This window comes from Bipolaris oryzae (assembly GCF_000523455.1).
Source record: "Bipolaris oryzae ATCC 44560 unplaced genomic scaffold scaffold_123, whole genome shotgun sequence".
Lineage (NCBI taxonomy): Eukaryota > Fungi > Ascomycota > Dothideomycetes > Pleosporales > Pleosporaceae > Bipolaris > Bipolaris oryzae.
Genome location: NW_006911399.1, coordinates 71,777 through 86,716, shown reverse-complemented (window position 1 = coordinate 86,716; position 14,940 = coordinate 71,777). Strand labels below are relative to the sequence as shown.

Here is a 14,940-nt window from a genome sequence, read left to right as displayed (position 1 = left end):
CAGCCGCTTCCCCAGCCGCATGGGCTCGCGCGTCCCCAGCGCGCGCCCCAGTCGCCGCGGCAGCAGAGTCGGCAGCCGCGTGGACCTCATGACGGGCCTCGGCATCAAAACCGCCATCGAGCCCGAAGAACGCTTCATCGAGCCCGACTTCATCGAAGCTGACGAGGACTCTGACGGCGACGAAGAAGAAGTCGCGCGGCTAGCTCGCGAACGCGGGTTTGGCCTCGGCGGCTGGATGGATCGACTAATCGGGTGGTCGCTTTTTGCCGTCGATGAGGATAGAGAGGGGTCGTCGGATTCAGAGGATGAAGATGACGAGGAGGGGGGGGATGCAAGGGAGGGCAAGGGATTGAGTGGGAAGGACTTGAAGTTGGATGATTTGACCAAGGAGGAACTTAAGCTGCGTCGTGAAGTTGAGGCTAAGCGTAGGAAAATGGAGCGTGAGGCCATTATTGCGGCCGCGGCGGTTAAAAGTCAGCATGGTGAGCATGAGGTGGGTAGTCGACCAAGTACGGCGGGTGAAGGGGAAGGTAGTGAGGAGCAGTCGAGGCGAGTCAATGAGGAGGCGGGAGGTTGGCAGGATGCTGCGTGGTTACTTAGTGTAGCTTCCAAGGCTCTTTTCTAGATGTTCGGTTTGGAGGGACCGTTCATCTTCCCCCTTTTTTTTTGCTTACGGCCTCTAACCATTAAATCATTTCTTTTTTCTCTGTTCTCTGAATGAATTTGATAAAAAGTAATTGCATACAATGTTTAAGCTAGAATGGCAGACAATCTATCCAAAAGAAAAAAGTAGGTTTGTTATTGTGACATGAAATATATCAATTATCCTACATACTCTTCAATGTTTTCTACATACGATAGTTATACTAAAAAGAAAAAAAATTTACCCATCACCCATCCAAGCACCAAACAACCACATCCCCCACCCTCCTCCAATCATCATGAAAGTGCGAATTGAACCCCCTCCAACACTCGGTATACCTCGAACCCGCCAAATGCTCCTTCAGCACCCCTTCCAACTGTTCAAAAAAGACAAGATTCTGCGGCCACTCCCGGCGATACTTGCGTTTAAACTTTGGATCGTGGCGCATCCAATGCTGACCCGATCTGCTCCCTGCATCCTTCACCGTCTCAACATCTTCCATGTTGGCCTGGAGCCAGGCTGCAGGGCCAGGACGGATGTAGAACTCGTCTGCCTCATCCAGGTAGGACTCACGGTCTGCGAGAGGAACGTGAATAGGGGGTTCGCAGGTCAAGGCCCAAGCGGAGATTTCAGGGTAGACGAGATGGGAGCGCCAGGGCGTCGAGTGGCAGGGCATGAGAAAGGCAACAGTGGTATTTGTGATGGTATTGATGCGGGAGCCCTGGTGGTGATTGTGGGAAGAAGACATGGATGATAGCGTATTGCGCGTTTCATGTTTATGGCGGATGTAGCCGAGGACGTCGATGACGCCACGTTGATGGACCTGCGACGCGTAACCGGCTAGAAGTATGTTTGCTGTAAGAAGCAGGAGGATGGCGCCTCGTCGCCATGGTGCTGCCGTGTGCGCCGGCAGAAACTGGGTCAACGGCTGCGCAGATATTACGTGGAGAAAGGGGAGGACAGGGTACAGGAAGCGGACTTCCTTGTGCGAGATTAGACTTAGCGTCACGGTCATGATCATGGTCGTCCATGATAGACGGGTTAGGATACGACGGCCTACAGTCGTGTCTTGGTTTTGAGGCTGTAGTGATTGCCATAAGCCGACAATGGCAAATGGGAGTGCGGTGGTTAGCAGCAACGGCAAACCCTCGGTGAAATAGTAGTCAGCACGATTCTTGCCGTAAAAAACGGCTAGAGACTGGGCAATGTTAAAGTAGAGAAACCGGAGAGACGGAATGGTCCAGACTCCGTAATACAAGCGGTCGGATGCGAGTGAGGCAAGGAAGACAACGCAGCTTTGTACCGTCAGTTTCCATGTTTGATCTGCTGACTTGTCTTTTTTTCTCTCTCACACCACGTGTAATAGCAGGTGGCGAGAGAGACGGACGGAGAGCATGTGTGTGCATGGCCTGTCACGAACAAAGACCTTGTACTACTACAAGGGCGAGGAGATGGTGCTGCGGATGCAGGGAGGACAAGAACGTACCCACAGAGCAAGGTTTCGCGGACCAGCACATACCGCAACGTCTGAGAAGCTTGCCACAGCGTTGGAAGAGCTACGGATATCCAGATGAGAGCATTGGTGGGCCGGAGAATGCATGCAAGCGCAGCCAGTAGTAGGGAGAGACGCAACCTGCATGAGCGTGAGCCCAACGCCAACTAAAGAGGGGGGGGACGAATGCACGCCCAGAAAGGGATTTTCTTAATGCCACGACTTACTGGGAGAGGGAGCCGAGATGGGTATGTGAATGCTGCTGCGCTTTAGCACTAGGATCCACTTGCCTGGTGTCCGTTGTACCCTGCCAAGGCCAGTGGTAGATGGCAATGGAGGTAATGGTAGTCTCAAGGCAATTGGACAGGGTCCGGGTAGCGCAGAACCATTGCCAGGGGCTGCAGACAGACAATGCAAGCTAAGACGGGGAGCAACAAGAGAATGTCAGAAAAGGGCAAAGAGCAGATGGGGGAGAGGCTTGGAGATTGCAGGAGGATTGGCGTACAGCAGCAAGGGCAGTACGGCTGCCACGACCGTAAACTTTTCCGGCGAGCTTCCATGTGTAGCAGTCGAGCAAGGCTGCGGAGACGGCCTGGGTAACTTTCGGCGCCACTAGGAGGATCTCGGCTTTAGCTGGTAAGCTCAATCCACTGGCTTGAGCGACATGTGCCGCGACACGATAGACGGCTGCAAATAGCGCTGGGTGCAGGGAAGAGCGCAAGCGGCTTGTCCACTCCTGCTTTCATGGTGAGACTGCAGCCGAGTATGTGCAAAGTGTATATATATCATGTGTGTGCGGAAAGTAGTCGTGGGGGTAGTGGTGAGGGGAGGGTGTGGAATGAAGGGGGAGGGGGAGGGGGCTGAAGTTTACCCAAGTGATCCAGGCATTGCTCGCGTCGCCAAAGGCTAGCTGCCAGGCAGGCTCGAGAGACTGGAAGAACTCATCTGGCTGGAAAAAGGTGTGCAAGGCCAATGCGTTTGTGAGGCGGAAAGCAAGCAGCAGGGCCAAAACAGGTGGCGCCGAGTCACGATAGCTGGTAGGAAGATTCCGTGGTGGAGCACCAGTCCCGCTCGGATTCGTGTCGCCTGCGGAGTCGGTGATGGAGGGCATTGGGCAATCAGAAGGGTCGAGCACAAGCGCGAAGCGAAGGTAGGCGAACTGAAGGGAGGGTGAGGTGGCCGGCAGAGAGAGCGATGTGATGCCGGCCGACTAGCGCAGCTTGGCGCAATGCACACGCCGGCGGGACTTGTCATGGATTGGGTGGTTGTGGTGTCGAGTGCAGAAAATTGAGGGTGAGAGCCTTACCGGATTAGGACTTTCACGATGATTGCTGAGGAGGCGGGCGGCGCCTAGACTGGCCTTCACCTGGCCGGGTCCTTTTTTTTCCCCTCGCAGCATGCACTACAGGGCCACTGTGCTCAGTCAGAGGCCCGTGACGGTGAGAGTTGGCACCAGGTGACCATATTGGATGATTTTTGGGATTTTTTGGTCTGCAGGCGGTCTGGAAATGGGCACTGCATGCAGCAAGAGGTTGCGTCAGGGAGAAATTGAAGTGGACACGAAGCAAGCGGAGGTGAGATGAGCAGTGTGCAGTGTGCAAGTGGTGAGAGGGGTGGGGATGGGGATGGGGCCTAGTCAAGGCGACACCGGACGAGGGCGGCGGTTCTATTGCAAATTCTACGCGTAGAGAAGGACAGGGGAGGGATGGATGGATGGACAAGGCGGGTGTTGTAGGGCAAGATAGTGCCGGGTGTGTATGTATGTATGTGTATGTACATGTGCGCGTATGTATGTATGTATGTAAGTACATATGTATAGTATGTCGTAGATAACATGCGGGTGAAGGAGGGGGGGAGGGGGGCGCTGGTGGGTACTGAGGAGGAGGGGTGGGCCAATGGCAGGCGACAAGTCACGGGGCAGGCAGGGTGGCAGGGTGGCAGGGTGGCAGCGGGAGCGAAGAAGCAAACAAGTGATTATGGATTGCAGGCGTGGCAGCGAGGGCGACACAGTGCCTGGTGCAGCGACGAGGGTAAATCTGGGGAAGGGCGTGTGCTGGAGAGTCGGGCTCGTGGTTGTGGCTCTTATCGCGCTTCATCGTCTAATGCGGCCTGATGCAGCAACCGTCGATGCCGAACCCCGCCCCTCAGCGCCATCCAAGACCCAAGGCTTGTTGAGGACAGGCCTGGATGAGCCAGTGAACGCCTCGGCCCATGCACCACGATTGCACTGCCCATACCCGTTGGCGTCACCTGCATCCTAGCGCCATGTACGTGATGGCCTGCCCGGGCGCAGCCTGTGTTGCTCCATGGTGGTGTGGGTGTGGGTGTGTGTGAGAGAGAGAGGGCGCGAGGGGGGCATGGGTGCTGGCTGAGGGTGGGAGAGTAGCATGTATGTGGTGGTATTAGTGTGTAGTAGACAGAGAGCGACTGTGCGCACGCGTCCCCAAGCAAGCGCAAGACAAATCAATGGCGGCTCGTATCGCAGCAGCCCTGGCCTCAACAAAGCCGCTGCTCGAGTAGCTGGAGTAGCTGGAGTAGCTGGAGCTGGAGCTGGAGCGAGCTGGGCCTGGCCGTGTATTCGTAGTCTACTTCCATACACCACCACGATCGTCGCCGTCCGCCATTCACCCAGCTCCCAACTCACACCCACACGCCCACTGGCGCCGACTCGCCATCGCCCTGACCCTCGCCCTCGTCGTGCCCTAGCCCGTCCGGCATCGCCTATCCTTTGCGCGATAGTGTCCCCACAAGCGTCGCCAGTGCACGCCCCCCCGGCCTGTCTCTCCCGCCCTCTGAGCGTCATCCATGGGCCCCGAAATACCAGCGACCATCACTTCCCCATTCGGAAAGCCCAACGGAGCCAGTCTTCTGCCTCTCAACTAAACCCATATCCACCCTATCCACCCCTTCTCACCACCTGCCTGCTCCCCCTCAACCACACGGACCCTCTCTGCTTCCCCGGCTCTACCACGCCCCAAGCTGCTGCCCTGCCTCGGACCTGACCACCTGCGCAGCCCTCTCCCCCCCCGCGAAATGCCACTATCCGCCCACCATCTCCGCCTCGACAAAGCGTAAAAAGTGCTGACATGGTTGCACTGCTGCCATAATCTGCACCCATTGAGTAGCAGTCGCCATGCGAGACCCAAATGAGGCCTTGACAGCCCATGGGGACCCGCTCCACACCTGCGACAAAGGCCCGCCAGAGTCACTCATGTGCGACTCGACCTCCAACAACGACGACGCGCGCCCGCCCTCCCAACACGACGACCACAGTTCCCACTCCAAACCACCTTCGCCAGACAACCATGGCCCCGAAACACCAGGCCGTCGCCCCAGAGACCGCTCGCACGCCCTCGACGTCGATGAGAACGACTGCACCCCCCGCTCCGAAGTACCCTCCGTACCAGACGCCCTCAACGCAACCCTCCACTCCCACCCCCTCGACCCTGAACCGTCCTACTTCTCTCCACAGCCCCTCCGCATCTACTCGTCGCCCATTCCCCACTCCACGCCCGCCTCGTCCAACCCCTCGCCCAGCACAAGCACTCATGCCTCGCACGCCTCGCTGGCCAGTGTCGACGAGACGGCCCCCTCGCCCGCACCTCAACACCCAGACCGCCCTGTCTTTTTGCGCGACATCTCGTCAGTATCCACCGCCAGTAACACGACAGTCCGCGCAAACTCGGTAGACCCCATCTATCCCCCCTTCGCTGCTCCGTCGCGCCAGCGGGATGGGCCAGTCTATCCCAACCAGTCCTACGCCGCCCTCCACCTCCAAAAGTACCCGCAGCCCTATGTCCCTCCCATCGTGCGTTCCCGCAGCTCTCACCCCGCACACGCTGCTGCCAACTCGCTGTCCAGCCTCGGCGCCTTTGGCCTTACCTATGACCACGTCCGAGACATTATGGACTCTGGACCCCGTACGGTTGGCAACTCGCCCGTGAGCACGCCAGGCCTCTTCAACCCCACCAACCGCCGCATGTCTCAGGACACTGATGCCACAGACGATGGAACCTACTCAACCCCTTGGCTACACCACACGCACAGGCAAGCCCCCAAGGAGACTCACATCGCCGACGTCCAGGCCGACCCAATCTCTGGCCGCAAGATTGTAAACCAATACGAGATCATAGACGAACTCGGCCGCGGCGTCCACGGCAAGGTCAAGCTGGGCAAGGACCTGGTGCACGGACGATACGTTGCAATCAAGATCGTCGATCGCTATTCTAAGCGCAGACGCTTGGGCAAGAACAACAGCCACGAGGACAAGATCAAGCGCGAGATAGCCATTCTGAAAAAAGCCCGGCATCCCAACATTGTTAGCTTGCTTGAAGTCATCGACGACCCGGCTAAGAAGAAGGTCTACATTGTACTTGAGCACGTGGAGCTGGGCGAGGTCAAGTGGCGGACTGAAGGTGCCAAGGAAATATGCCTCGTGGAATGGCGTCGCTTCAAGCGAGAGTCTCAGGGTGTCTTTGACAACGACAGTGCCGCTCGGGAAGATGAAAACATCATCCGCGTAGCCCATCAAAAGCTTGCCCGCCAGCAACGCCGTGCAGCCAAGGAGGCCCATCTTCGCCGCAAGGAAGGAGAATCTGACATGGCTTGGAGTCTCGAAATGGGGATGGAGTCGGAAGATGAATACTCGGAAAACGGTCGCGGCTCTCAATCATCCAGCCGCACCGAGGAGCGCCCACGTAGTCGAACCCAGCAGCACCACGACCGACAGGACCCAGGGAGCTACCACGACGACCACATGGAAACCGCATTCCGATCACCTGAGCCAATGCGCAACTCGTGGGCCGATGGGCTCGAGGGAACCATGTACGGTCCCTACGACTCAGACTTCACCCGGGGACGCGTGCCGAGCCTTGCCGGTAGCTCCTCGTCTCGCCTGACGGACCCTGACGAGGAAATACCCGACCACTTCAACTACGTTCCCCTCATGACCACTCAAGCTGCCTGGGAAGCCTTCAAAGACACTGTCCTGGGCATAGAGTATCTCCACTATCAAAATGTCATCCACCGCGACATCAAGCCGGCAAATCTTCTCGTTACTCGGGAACATCGCATCAAGATATCAGACTTTGGTGTCTCGTATCTGGGACGGCAAAAGACCGACGAAATCAACGGTGATCAATCGGAGACTGAGCAACAAGAGGCCGATGAAGCAATCGAACTCGCAAAGACAGTTGGCACTCCCGCCTTCTATGCTCCCGAGCTTTGCCGCACAGAGACCGATGCAGAAACCCCTTCGATTGATGGCGGAATCGACATTTGGGCTCTTGGTGTTACGCTGTACTGCCTCATCTATGGCCGTGTGCCTTTTCACGATACCAATACCTTTACCTTGATGAAGGTCATCAGTGAAGACGAACCATACATACCGCGATTCCGTCTTAAGCCTGTGGCAGAGCACTCCAACTCGCGGCCAAGCTCGCATGGACGCAATACCCAGCCTACGATGAGCAGCAAGAGAGCTCCGCACGACCTTGAGTACGAGGAGGTTGATGAAAACCTACGTGACCTTTTGCGACGCCTATTGACCAAGGAACCACGACACCGGATCACTATACCAGAAATCAAGCACCATCCGTGGATACTATCAGGCATTCCCAATCACATTTCCTGGGCCGAGGAAACCGACCCGAGCAGGTCGTTCGAAGGCAGGAAGATTCAAATTTCCAAGGAGGATGTCGAAGAGGCCGTCGTCCCTATTGGTTTCGTGGACCGTCTCCGTTTTGCTGCTAAGAAGACATCCGACTTTGTCAAAGGCTTCACGGCTCGCAGTTCCGGATCACGACGTCGTGCCCAGAGCTCAGCAGCAAATCAGGACACCCCAAGCATTAGCGCAAACTCCTCTAGCAGCACCATCAGCCAAGACGCTCGACCGTACGAAGGCAGGCGCGGGAGTCTGGCACCAGGTGCTATCTTGGAGATTCTGACTCGCTCCCGTGAGTCTGAGCATCCTCTTTCCCATAGCGTTACCGCTAGTCCAGAGGCAAAGGAGCGATCCAAGTATTTTGACAGCCCCAGCTCCCGGACCGCATCGCCTGCGCAAATCACCGAGAGTCAACGACCTCAACTGCAGGACCGTGCACTTTCGTCTATCAACACCATACGCCAATCGGACCTCCAAGGTCGTTCAGGATCACCGGGCATTCCGCCGGCTTTACCTGGCACCCCTATGGCCCTAGACACCCCCGGGGGCTCACAATTAGGAGGCCTGTTTGGTGGCCTTCCACGACGCGTGGTCAACAGCATGAGAAGCAGAGATCGGCTAAAGCCCCCAAAAGAACATAGCCGCACGAGGTCCATCGACAGACTGGTTGGATGTGATGATGATGCGCATGCAGTCCCAAGTCTTGCAATTAGCACAACTTGTGCTTCAGGCCAAGTCAACCAGCCCGAGGCCCTGAAAGAGACGTCGTCACCCATTGCCCGCACCTCGTCTCCTGCCAACTCTGAGGCACCGTCTTTTGGCCATATTGATGCCTCGTCGCGGCAATCGTCATTGTCGTCATTGTCATCTCGTCTGCGTAGAAACTGGGCTACTGCAAACGATGTTGAAGTTGGACCTTTACTAGGCATATCGCCAGATTCTCGTGCACCGCCATATCCGCCTCAACCTAGCGACCGGAGACCCTCCAGCACCATCTCTGTCGCACAAGAACAGCCCGAAGAGGTTTTTGATCGTGCAAAAGACGAGTATCGTCGACGGCTTGGGGTAGAGCAATCCATGGCTCGTGAACGGTCAAACTCGGCAGCACAACGGCCCCATTCTTCCCTTGGTCAGGTTGCCTGTCCTCCCAGCCCGGACGATGAGATTCTCTTCAACCGGCAAAGCAACCAAGAGTACTGGAACCGAAACGACCAGTCTTCCGAGAATAGTCCTCTCGGCGGATCAAGCCGTGGTCTTGCTCTTTCATCTTCCGAGGATCAATTTTCTGCAATGTCACAATCTGAATCAAATCCATCCATTCCCTCGGTTGCCTCTGTTGGTTCACCAAGCCAGGGTGGATGCGGCTCGTTCGATGATGATTCTTGGATGACTTCATCGACAGTTCGCTCTTTTCCTAGTAATGAGTTCGAGCCTCCAGCTGACGACGCCTCCGGCTACGACGGGGACCATGCAGTCGAAAGCGACGAGGACGATGACAGTGAGGAAGACGGTTTAATGATGGGCTTCTCGAGGAAGAAGATACCCATGCACAAGTCCAACCGCAGCAACTCGGTCTCCAATGGTGAACTAGCGCGCTCTACTCTACATCTCGGAATGAACTCTCGTCGTCGCTCCACCCGCAGCGGGAGCAACGGGACTGTCAAGAAGATTCCCCCACCAGAGCCCACGCCAGCTCACGAATGCGCATCTGAATCGCAATAAAGCGCAAAACACACCGTACACAGACATCTCTACTGTCATCTCCTGTCATAAATTACACGATACCCAAGATCTACCGTTGTACGACTACGCCATACGTTTGGAGACACCACCCCGTTTCACCCCCAAGTGTACATATACGAATATCACCGAGCAAAGCAACATGACATTATCATTGAAACCAAACCAAGTGAGGCGGGCGCAGGGCGTTTTGCACATCAACTTGGATCTGATAGCATGCATTGGAAAGGAGCCTTTTTTTTTCTCTTAACCTTAAAAAGACGGCGTTCTTTTTTTGTTTCCTTGTCTAACCCTTTGTTTGTTCTCTCATCCAATATATCTCATGTTTTTTGCTCTGAAACTTCATCTATTCTGTATCTATCCTTTTCTTTGACTGTTTTTCTTTCAGTTGCGAAGTGGGAGTTTGTCTTTTTTTTTCTTGGGTTGTTGTTAAAGCTGGGGGTTTTGGTGCTGACGATGAGATGATGACGAAGACGAGTGCGTGTGCGTGTGCGTGTGTTGTGTGTGTGTGTGTGTGCCTAGGTATCCATTTTTAAACCGGGAATCCTGTTGTTTTTTGTCTTCCCATTTCCCGATCTATGCGCGCGAAACGAAGGAAATTTCTTGGCTGTTTGCTGTTCCTTGCTGTTTTTTATTATCATTATCGAAAGCATTTGCATGGGTTAGGTAGACATTATACACGTGTTTGTGGCGTCGCGGGAACATGGGGGGGTTTTTTTTTCTCTTCTCCTCTTCTTAGCCTTTTCGTTACACTTAGGGGAAAGCCAAGGGGAGGAGGCGACGGCGGCGATGGGGCGATGGCGATGATGGCGGATCTGCATTTTATCGGGGTTTGCTTAAACGCTTGCAAAACGATACTGATACGATCAACAAAATGGCATTTCTGGCTGCACACCAAAAAGCCTGTTCTGTTCCACAAGTCTGTTACTTACCCTTGCTCTCCTCCTTCCTCTCTCCCCCCCTTTCCCTTGCCTTCCTCCTCGGTAGGTGTACATTCCCATACCCTACCCCCCCCCGTCTCTCTTCACACCTTCCGCACAGCCCCTCCCCCAATTCCAGCAATGATCCCCCCTCACGCCAGCAACCCCCCCCGTTCAATTCTCATCTGCCCAAACTCGTTGAATCCTCAGCCGCCGATCCCACCCCCCCAACCCAGCCCCACCCACATAGCTAACTAACCCTCAAACCATCCACCCAACTTACTTTTTACCTTACTCGACTTGTAATTTTTTTTCCCAGTAAAAGCCCAGCCCGCTGCGCACTGCACTGCACTGCACTGCACGCGCAAGCCGCCGTGCGCCGTGCGCCGATCGGGGCTCCTCCTCCTCCTCCTCCCCCTTGCTCGCACACACACACGCTTGGTTTGTCGATCCAGCGTCAAGTTTTCGATATGCAATGCCCCATCACCCTTGTTTGCTGTCCTTTACAAGTTTCGAATTTTTTTTGTATGTGTGTGTGTATGTGTGGTTGCAAGCAAGCGTGTTGAGCTGGGCCGAGTGGGTTTGCTAGTAGGGCAAATGGTGCAAGGCTGGGGGGCTGAGGGTGGGTTTGTTGAGGGAGGGTGTGTGTGTGAGGGAGGGTGTGTGTGTGAGAGAGAGAGGTTGAGGGAGACGGTGGGCATGGGGCATTGGCATTGGCATTGGCATGGGTTACCATTGCAATTGTATTGATTCACTAGTTTGTTATTTGAAGTTGCTATCTGTTTATTTATTTATTTATTTCTCCATGTGAATATTTGGGGAGGTGGGATGGATGCGGTAGTGTATCCGGGGTTGTCGTTTTTTTTTGCGGGGTGGGAGGAAGGATTGATATTTTTTTTACGCGGAGAGGGTGTTTGCGGGGTACAGTTGAGATGTGGATTCCAATGTGGATTACTTTGCGCCACTTTTCCTTTTGTTCATTGATGAACGAAAGAAGAAGAAGAAGAAGGAAAGGGGGTATTGTTTGCTTTGCTTGTTTGGTTACTAAGTTTGGCATACCTACGGAATTGTGTGTACACCTATGTGTGTGTGCGCGAATAAGGTTCTCGCGACCTTGTTGAACGAGTAAGGTGTACTTGGCTCAGTCGCGTAAGTATGCAATTACCCTCCCTCGTCTACTCAAACCGGTGGGTGGGGAGTTCGCATCAGGAATTACGTACAAACACCTACGCACACCTACGCGAGATTGAACAGGGGAAAGCAGAACTCCTCCGGTACGAACCCAAGAAATTGTCTGATTGGAATGAGCTACACCTCGGTACAATGCATGCGTATGGACGCGTTGGGAAAATACCTGCATCAAGCATGCAGCAGACTGACATACATATGTACATACGTGGGTTATAGCAAGCAACCTCTGCAAAAGCCCCCCCTCTTCCCGTGTCCCCCAGCAAACTAAACTAGAACAAACGCAACTTGCTGCGCCGTACAGTTGAGCGACATGCACGCACGACGTCATTTCTCTTTCTCTCGTTATTCTTTCCTGAGCAAAAATGTTTGTTAGTGCTGATTCCCATATGCTCTCGCGATGCAGTTGATCGTGCCAAGCATCGCAAGTCTTTTCTCTCATTGGCATGTCGGACTTGTTATTGGTTCTGTGGCTTGACGCGGGGTTTTGTCCTTTACTTTTCGTTCGCTACGGTAACCGAGAGGGCATATGTCGGGGATCGGTGATGAGGAGCAGGGGTGGCCTTAGCGTCTTGGGGGCGAGAATGACGGCTTATTAGTAGTATGGTGATTTGGGCGTTCTTCGGTGTTGAGGGAGGGAAGGAATCGGTGGCTTTTTTTTTTACTTTTCGCGACAGAGAAAAAGAGGGCGAGGACGGGTAGGGCTGGTGGCCTGGTTTGCATAGCTGAAGAAGGCGTAATCTGAGTCATCTCGGATTAATTCACAAAGTATTGGGGCGCGATTAAGGGTGCGGTGTTCGATGTGCGAAGAAGACTTCTAGATCTAGATACTAGTGGACGGCTGAGCAGGCTTGTTCCCTCTTGTTCAATTGCCAACACTGCGGTCAAATGAACACTCTATTGACTCCACTTGGTATGCAGCTACTCTCCCGTATGCTAGCTTCTTGTAGCTTTGCCATTTTTCCCAACATACCTGCACAGCTATATGCATATGTAGGTATGTCTATCCTGTCCTTTTGAAAATGCCATTGCGTTATCAACCATGCATATGCACTGCACTGCGCAGTCTTACCAACATTTGGGGTACCCCAGGCTCCTTTCCCAAAGCACTCAAACCTGCATATCTCAGCGCACATCACCTTGCATTGGAGAACATGCAGCGGCATCCTTCTCGTATTGGCATCTCACCCCACATATCGGGGCCTGATTTTCCAGTCACCTTTTTCCAGTCACCTTACTCGCACCTGCCACACTAGAATCTTAGCATGGTTCGATATCGCGTGGCACGTAAGAAGAGTAAGCGACTGTATGCATGACATACGGTTGTGTCTTCCGATGCCATATACAGTTGATAGTTCTTACCGCCGTTGGACCTATAACCGTGCCCAAACGGCGCCCACGATAAAGAATTGTTAATTGCCCAGTGTCACAACCCCCAATTTGACGGAAAAGTCTCGTGTACATAATTATTCTCGTAACCGCTGCAAACGCCAGCAAACTTCTTAGGTCATGAGCTTTGACATTTTTCCTTTTTCTCCTCACCGGCTTCACTTCTTACCTGTGCTCTAGGCACGAAGCATCATCCTAGGACAGGTCTGCAGCACTACACGTATGCATACGCTGGTTCGCAGGCAGCCATCATACAGTGCGTGTTCACCACCAAGTCTCGCATGGCCCAAGATTGATTGGTTCGACTCAAGTCCAGACGCACAAGCCTCTGATAACGCAACACCTAATGATCCAAAGCGCTTGACTGTTGACGAATTGGCTAGACCCATTGTCTTGCACTCTTTTTATGCACATCATAGTTGCGTCAATCACACCGATCAATAACCCCGTCGTCTCGGTTCCTTAGCATCGCTTCGAAGGCATCCTGGAAAAAGGCTCCACAGATCGGAACATGGTCGGTGCGGCTGTAAGGCTGATTCTCGTGTGCATTGGACGGTGAGAGGGTTCGTGATGGGGCAGAGCAGAGTGGGGTTTGGGTATAGGGACAGACGCGTGCGAGAGAAAATGGAAGAATGGGCGGAGCTGGCCGAGGGTAAGCGTCAACGGTGTGACTGTGCATGGGTTTGTGAAATGGCATGATTCTTGCTCGGGTAAGGTGAACCAGGGTAATAAACAGATAGAGAGTGGCTTATGAATTCGCAAGTTTGCACTTGTGGAGGCAAATGGAAGGTAAACGTGCGACCATAGCGTGACCTAGGTAGCTAGGCCCACAGGCAACTACGTAGGCCGTTACTTCTTCGTCCTAGTACTTTTGCGTGTGCCTTCAACTAGCGTTTTGACAGGACCAGCTTTCCGTTTTGTACCTTTCTTCGCTGGGCCCTTAGTCACCTCCTCTTTGCTGTCTTTACCAGCATCGGGTTTTGTCTCTTGCGTCTCTTCTTCCTTGACGGGGCCCTTTTCATCACCACCAGCTTGGCTGTCCTCGTCTTCCTCCAGTGTCCCAACATCCTTCCCTTCTTTCCCAAGCACCCAAGCCACCTTTTCTATATCTACCGCTCTTACAATTGGCCCAGGTTTTTGATCTGGACTCTTCCCTAGCCTCATCCTCAGTTTCTTTACTCTTACAAACATCATCTCATATTCCTTGAAATTATACTTGATCTTCCTCTGCCATCCCGCACTTTCCTTAGCTTTGACTTCAGAATCCCAGCAAGACCAACGGAACAATTCATCAGAGAAAAATGGAATTTCTTCAGGCCGGAGAACGGAGAGGAGAAGAGACGACGTTGCTGGTCCAATTCCTTTTAGACTAGCTAGTATTTTGAGTGCCTGAATGATATTTGCCTGCGAGCACTCATCATCTGAAATTGCCGCAAAGGCTTTCTTCGTAGTCTCTTCGACTGCTTGTGAAGTATTGCTTTGCACGAGACCAAGTAGTGCAGGTCGGAATGTACCATGTTTTCTACATACGAGCATTAGCCGTGCTTTATGGGGCGTTGGAATGATGAGACTAACAGTTTCCACTCTACAAGCTTCTCTACCTCTGGTTTCGTGAGATGTTTGTTGCTTCCGTTCCTGCTGGCCACGGCCAATGGAATAACATCGTAGCGTTGCGCGTCTAGGTCGCGCAGCTTCTCTGGAGCTGTTGCAGGGTAGCAAGCAAGTATTTTGTGAAACGATGTGAGATTAATTTTGTTAACATGAAGCGAAGACATTGCTAGCAGACTTGTTACGTTGAAGGTGTGCAGACAAAGAAACAAAGAAATGGAAGGACGCGTTTCGAACGCTGACGCGAGATCACGTGCCGGACACGCATACGAGCCATCAGTTACTGGTGTATCTTTTG

The 14,940-nt window shown here is 53.7% G+C and overlaps 5 protein-coding genes across 5 annotated transcripts; 3 read left to right on the top strand and 2 right to left on the bottom strand.

The window, feature by feature from the left end:
* Positions 1-19: 19 nt before the first annotated feature.
* COCMIDRAFT_28437 (uncharacterized protein) lies at positions 20-625 on the top strand (the record flags this gene model as incomplete). The annotated part of the gene is made up of 1 exon (XM_007692235.1): positions 20-625. One exon carries the CDS (start codon positions 20-22, stop codon positions 623-625), a length of 606 nt encoding a protein of 201 aa, XP_007690425.1.
* A 265-nt stretch (positions 626-890) lies between these two features.
* COCMIDRAFT_7469 (glycosyltransferase family 22 protein) lies at positions 891-3,246 on the bottom strand (the record flags this gene model as incomplete). Its single annotated transcript, XM_007692228.1, has 5 exons — positions 891-1,938; positions 2,130-2,276; positions 2,363-2,553; positions 2,641-2,871; positions 3,007-3,246. The coding sequence occupies 5 exons, from the start codon at positions 3,244-3,246 to the stop codon at positions 891-893; spliced, it is 1,857 nt and encodes a 618-aa protein (XP_007690418.1).
* A 1,276-nt stretch (positions 3,247-4,522) lies between these two features.
* COCMIDRAFT_101894 (uncharacterized protein) lies at positions 4,523-5,137 on the top strand (the record flags this gene model as incomplete). The annotated part of the gene is made up of 1 exon (XM_007692257.1): positions 4,523-5,137. The coding sequence occupies one exon, from the start codon at positions 4,523-4,525 to the stop codon at positions 5,135-5,137; it is 615 nt and encodes a 204-aa protein (XP_007690447.1).
* Positions 5,138-5,268: 131 nt separating this feature from the next.
* COCMIDRAFT_7468 (uncharacterized protein) lies at positions 5,269-9,519 on the top strand (the record flags this gene model as incomplete). Its single annotated transcript, XM_007692227.1, has 1 exon — positions 5,269-9,519. The coding sequence occupies one exon, from the start codon at positions 5,269-5,271 to the stop codon at positions 9,517-9,519; it is 4,251 nt and encodes a 1,416-aa protein (XP_007690417.1).
* Positions 9,520-13,883: 4,364 nt separating this feature from the next.
* Positions 13,884-14,809, bottom strand: COCMIDRAFT_101891 (uncharacterized protein; the record flags this gene model as incomplete). The annotated part of the gene is made up of 2 exons (XM_007692256.1): positions 13,884-14,556; positions 14,610-14,809. The coding sequence occupies 2 exons, from the start codon at positions 14,807-14,809 to the stop codon at positions 13,884-13,886; spliced, it is 873 nt and encodes a 290-aa protein (XP_007690446.1).
* Positions 14,810-14,940: the final 131 nt, after the last annotated feature.